The sequence below is a fragment of the Buceros rhinoceros genome, unplaced genomic scaffold (genome assembly GCF_000710305.1).
Source record: "Buceros rhinoceros silvestris isolate BGI_N320 unplaced genomic scaffold, ASM71030v1 scaffold2526, whole genome shotgun sequence".
Lineage (NCBI taxonomy): Eukaryota > Metazoa > Chordata > Aves > Bucerotiformes > Bucerotidae > Buceros > Buceros rhinoceros.
In genome coordinates this window covers 52,230-57,648 of record NW_010417933.1, presented here as the reverse complement: position 1 = coordinate 57,648, position 5,419 = coordinate 52,230, and the positions used below count along the sequence as shown (strand labels likewise).

General features: G+C 55.8%; 1 protein-coding gene across 1 annotated transcript in view; it reads right to left on the bottom strand.

Moving 5' to 3' along the window:
• The window catches only part of PIK3R5 (phosphoinositide-3-kinase, regulatory subunit 5), a 25,343-nt gene that overhangs the window by 2,303 nt on the left and 17,621 nt on the right, over nucleotides 1-5,419 (bottom strand). Inside the window, exons 10-16 of the mRNA XM_010138330.1 lie at nucleotides 5,222-5,386; nucleotides 4,967-5,120; nucleotides 4,658-4,783; nucleotides 4,287-4,412; nucleotides 3,522-3,615; nucleotides 2,227-2,303; nucleotides 947-1,040 (exon numbers count right to left, since the gene is read on the bottom strand). Of these exons, the coding sequence (XP_010136632.1) occupies nucleotides 947-1,040; nucleotides 2,227-2,303; nucleotides 3,522-3,615; nucleotides 4,287-4,412; nucleotides 4,658-4,783; nucleotides 4,967-5,120; nucleotides 5,222-5,386 (836 nt within the window). The remainder of the gene's footprint in view (nucleotides 1-946; nucleotides 1,041-2,226; nucleotides 2,304-3,521; nucleotides 3,616-4,286; nucleotides 4,413-4,657; nucleotides 4,784-4,966; nucleotides 5,121-5,221; nucleotides 5,387-5,419) is intronic.

The following is a 5,419-nucleotide window of genomic DNA, read 5'->3' as shown; positions in this document are numbered from 1 at the left end:
TTCCTAGGGTTGTCTGCACGGCTTCAGGGATGTGTCAGCACCAGCAGGACAGGAGGGACAGAGGCTTAGGTTGAGCTCCAGGGGGCATGTAGGAGGTGTCCCCTATTTGGAAGATCACCCGTTTGCCCTCACTACTCCACTCACAAAGCACATGAGGAAAGAGGATCCAAAACCCCCTCAGTTTGCTCAGATCTGGGTTATTTGCTTGCCAAACCAGCAGTTCTTAAGCAAGAATGAGCAGGTATCGCTTCTGAACGCGCTCGCACACAGACTGAAAGTCTTGCTGCTTTTAAAAGGCCCAAAGCTGTATTAATACCCCATCAGAAACAGATTAGAAGAAAAACATGAAGCAAAACAAAGCGGCAGCCAGTTATCTCTGAGCTGCAGGAAGGAAACCGGGCTGAAGCACCAGCTTAGCTGAGAGGCGGCTGCAAAGCACGGCTGCTGCGGGTGGCAGGACAAGCACCCTCCCCTTGGTCCTACTTCATTTAACTAGTTCTACCTGTCTCTCCTTACTAAACAAATGGTGTTCTGGGAAGCATCACTCTCCAGTGACCATCCTGCTCTTTGGGCTGCCCCAGCCCGTGTGGACACCCCATTCCCCTGGCTGGAAGCTTTAGGACAGTGGGACATCAAATGTCCTGCATGCCTGATGTGGTGCTAAGGCTTAAAGTGATTAATCCAGCATGGAAACTTCACCACAAAGCACAAGCAGCAGCTCTGCAAGACTGAAAGTGGTGCTGGCAGAGCCGGTGCAGAGGGGTCAGCGCTCCGGGGAGAACACAAAGGACTGCAGTAAAGCCCCAGGGAACAACAGCACCTCTGATGTAGCTCCTGCATTCACACACCCCTCATTTACTCCAGCTGGAGGATCCACACCGTCCTCTTGCTCCATCAGTCCCTTCCCTTGTCCCCTAAGCAAAGGCACAAAGACACCTCTACCCACCTAGTTCTTCATACTTCTTGCAGGCTTTGCTGAGGTTGACAGATGTGCAGACCTTCTCCACATCATTCCAGTGACTCCTTCCACTGATGGCTGTCTGCAGAGACCAACCAAAACACATCAGACAGCACCCCAGAATCACTCGGCTGGAAAAGACCTTTCAGCTCCTCAAGTCCCCCTGTTCCCCAACCAGGTCCCCACTGCCCCCTGTCCCTCAGCAGCACCTCCACACGGCTGGGAAACCCCTCCAGGGATGGGGACTCCACCACTGCCCTGGGCAGCCTGCGCCAGGCCAGGATAACCCCAACCGGACAGAAATTGTTCCTCAGGGACAACCTCAAACCTCCCCTGGTGCAACTTGAGGCCAGTTTCTCTCATCCTGTCATTTCTTCCTGAGGAGAAGAGACCAACCCCCATCTCACTCCACCCTCCTGTCAGGGAGTTGTCAGAGCCAGAAGGTCTCCCCCGAGCCTCCTTTTCTCCAGGCTCAACTCCCCCAGGTCCCTCAGCTGCTCCTCAGCGCATTGTGCTCCAGACCCTGCACCAGCTCCACTGCCCTTCTCTGGACATGCTGCAGCCCCTCAATGTCCTTCTGGGAGTGAGGGGACAAAACTGGACCCAGGATTCGAGGTGTGGCCTTTCCAGTGCCGCCAGTCCAGGGGGCCAATCCCTGCCCTGGTCCTGCTGGCCACACTATGGCTGGGACAAGCCGCCTTGGCCACCTGGGCCCACTGCTGGCTCCTCTCGAGCTGCTGTCACCAACTCCCCAGCAGTTTCCAGCCGCTCTGCCCCCAGACTGGAGTGTTACAGGAGGTTGTTGTAACTGAAGTGCAGATGCCACATTCCAGGTGATGGATACCCTACCTCCCACCCCGACCCATCTGCCTGGGCTAGCTCACATCTGGATTTACCTGGAGCTGCATGCAAAGCTTGAGTAGTCATCAAAATCCATTTAATCTTGTATTTACCAAAAATTGCCCGGGTTAACACTGAATAACCAGGGAGGAACAAACAAAACATGAGCAGCAGAAGATCAGTCCCTGGAAGCAAATTTCACCAGTGTAAAGCAGCACCAAAGGACATCCAGGCTATGGAAACTGGCTGCGCATTACCTGTTTTCCGGGCTGAACAGGAGTGGAAAGCCACCCTCCGTTAGCCGGTAAGCAGACAATCAGCCTGAGCGTGTCTGGGTTTGGACTGGGGCTCCCCCCGCAGACTGTCAGCCCCCAGCTGAGGGACCTGTTTGCCCAGCCCCGTTTGCTGCAGCGGCCCCGCGCGCTCACCTTGCTGTAGGCGATCTGTAGTGTCAGCGGGATTGCTTCTCTGTCCCCGTCTATGCCCAGCCTCTTGCTGCCTGGACCTGCACAGACCAATGAGCAAACGTCACACACGGCTTTTCACCCCCATGCTTCAGCTACTGGCACCGCAGCACACCCAGCACCTACTGGAGAACAGGTTTTCGCCCCACAACTGTGGAGCAAAGGTGGCAAAAAGAAAAGGTGGCTTAAAGTGATTAATCCAGCATGGAAACTTCACCACAAAGCACAAGGAGCAGCTCTGCAAGACTGAAAGTGGTGCCGGCAGAGCCGGTGCAGAGGGGTCAGCGCTCCGGGGAGAACACAAAGCAATGAAAGGCCACATCGCTAATCTGGCTCCTGTTTTTCCAGGCGTATTTCTGCCCACATTAAATTAGCCTTGAAATCCTGTGCCCAGCACTTCCTAACTTTTTTTTCTCCCCCGGATAATTTTTTGCAGATGTTAAGGGGGCGGCTGCCAGACAACCCGAGTTAAAAAAAAAAAAATATCAAAGTCAGAAGGATTGGTGGTTTCACGAGTTACTGGGCTTGGCCAAGCCAGCACTGGGGAGGAGTGGGGTGGTGACACTTCATATGGAGGATGTTTCATGAGCTCTGTTTAGAAAGACGGGGCAAGATCACACGAAAGCAGCTGGCTGAAAAAAATGAAGTGACACGTTTAAATGCAGTATTATTGGCTGGCCATGAGATGTCTCTGCCAGCTGCACCACGCCAGGCAGCGTGTTGTCCTCCATACAGAGACCACACTGAAAGCAGATGCTTCTGCCATTTCTTCCTCTCTCTAATGATATTCTAAATCCCCAGTGTAAAAGCTCACAGCTCTCCCTTGTAGGAAGGCTTCAAGCACATGCACCAACCTTGCTTTGCCCACTGAACTAAGGAAATGGAGAAAGATTTTATAAATGATGCTCCTGGAGAAAGGACAAAACAGCAGAAAGCAGCAAAAGATGAAGAGCTGCATTTTGCCAGCTCTTCGTGAGAGAAGGGAACGGCCTTGAAGCTGGTTTACTGCAAATACATTTTAGCAGCAAGAACAAGAAGGCACTGCCAAGGCCTCACTCCTGAAGAGGACTGCAGGAGCTATGACGCTTCACCTCCAGGTTTGCCAAAAGATGTCTGGATCTTTGCTGGTGATGCCGCCCGGGCTCAGCCAGCTCCTGCAGCCCAGGCTCCCTCCAGCCCCTCTCTCCATTTATCTCCCAGCCTGGGGGTTTGCAGACTCCCACCCCGGGGCTGCGGGCGCAGCAGCAGCAGCTACAGACCTGACGCCTTGATGGCCCGCGTGGCCGCCGAGTGGCCCAGCTCGAGGGAATGGATGAAGACCTCGGTCATCTTTTCTCCCCCGATGAAGGTGAGCTGCCAGGGAAGCAGAGTGAAGACGTGGTGATGAGGTGACCCAGCCCACGCCGGGCAATGTTGACTCCTCATTCCTTGCTACAGGAAACGGGTCAGTTTGGGAAAATCCTTCCACATTTTCAAAATACACCTTTTTCAACTGCCTTGGGTGACACTTGGCTTTAGCTGTACTTCAGACTGTTTTAACAGACCTCCAGCAAGTAAAACAACCCAAACCCCTGATTTTCTGGAAAGAAAACCCACAATGAGCCTAACAGCAGGTCCGGACATCGCTTCAACCTTCCCCACCACGTCTGCCCCATGCAGAGAGCGGGGCGAGGAAAATAAGCCTCATGGAGGGGCTTGGTTTGGGAAGCGGAGAACTGGAGAGATTTCCAGCGAGGTGAATAACCTGTCAGCACTGGCAACGGTCGCTTCGTGTCATGGGGAAGGGTATTGGGATGGAAAACTGTTCGTGTGACTTAAGGATTGTCTGGGCAGGACCTGCACGCTCTCAGTCGCTGAGCCAGGGGCATCAGCCAAAGCACCCCGGGCACCTGGGGAGTAAGAGGAGACAGAGCTCTGCCTCACCAGCACGTGGCGCCTGGGCCATATCCCCACTGTTCACAGGCAGGTCCCGAGTTGGTGGCACAGGCAGAAGACCCACCTTTCCCCCTCGCCCCTTTGCCTACCTCCGTCTGGTAGAGCTGCAGCAGGACGGGGCGCGTGGCAAAGCGGCAGTAGTAGAGGATCATGTCTGCCAGGATGGGCAGCTGCTCCTGGGAGTCCTCCTGTGGCTCAGCCTCCGGCTTGGCACACTGGGATGAGAGAATAAGTCACAAGCCTGACAGGGTATGTGGACCCCACAGCCCAGTGTCAGGAACTGCCCGTCCCACCCCACCAGGCACAGAAACCCTTCTCCTGACCACCAGAACCCCCCACCTCCATCCTGTGTCCCTGGAGCATGGCCACCTGTACAGGATCGTGGTGGCCCAGTGCCAAGCAGAAGCTCTCCACTCAGCTCCTCTCTGCCTCAGGGAAGGGGGAGGCCGACTGCACGTACCTGACACAGGACATCCATGGGCAGGTTCATCAGCCCAAGAACGTTGCGCTCGTACCATGGGTCCAGCATGCCAATGTAGTGGGAGATGTCATTGGTGCTGCTCTCCATCCTAGTCAAGGCGGGATCCTGAAACCAGACACACTGGGGTCACTCCGGGCATCCCCCGCAGCCTCCTCAACCCACACGGGGCTAGTGGAAGAGACACCAGTGCTCCCCTGAGCCTGCCCTGCCAGCCTCCTCACACACTGTTCTTGGAGCCAAGCAGAGCACTGGTGGCACCACAGATGCCACGGCAAGCAGGACACCTACCGCCTGTGCTGCGGACCGGAGCTGTGAGTCCCCTGGGGACAGAGAGGGGTGCAGCAGTGGGGTTGATGGAGCCAAACAGCTCCTCTTCACGGGGATGTAGAAAAACTGCAGCTTGAAGTACCTTGTCAGTGAGGGGCAGGTGCTCTCCTTGAGCCTAGGAGAAGGTGGGAGAGGGCTGGGTGAGCAAAGCCATCCACAGCACGTCCCAGCAGCGCCAGGTACCTGCAGTCAGGTCCCTCACACCACCCAGCTCACCTGAGGTTGCTGTAGGCTCGGGCCACTTTGCCCGAGATGCGGTCAGAGCCGAAGACCACGACGCGCAGCGTGGACACCTTGGCATCCTCATCGTAGCTGAGGAAGGGACGTCGGTGGAGGCTGAGGTGCCGTGGGGCAAGCAGGGACGGGGACGGCAGCCGCTGACTCAGGAAGTGCTGTGGCAGGGGGGGAGCACGC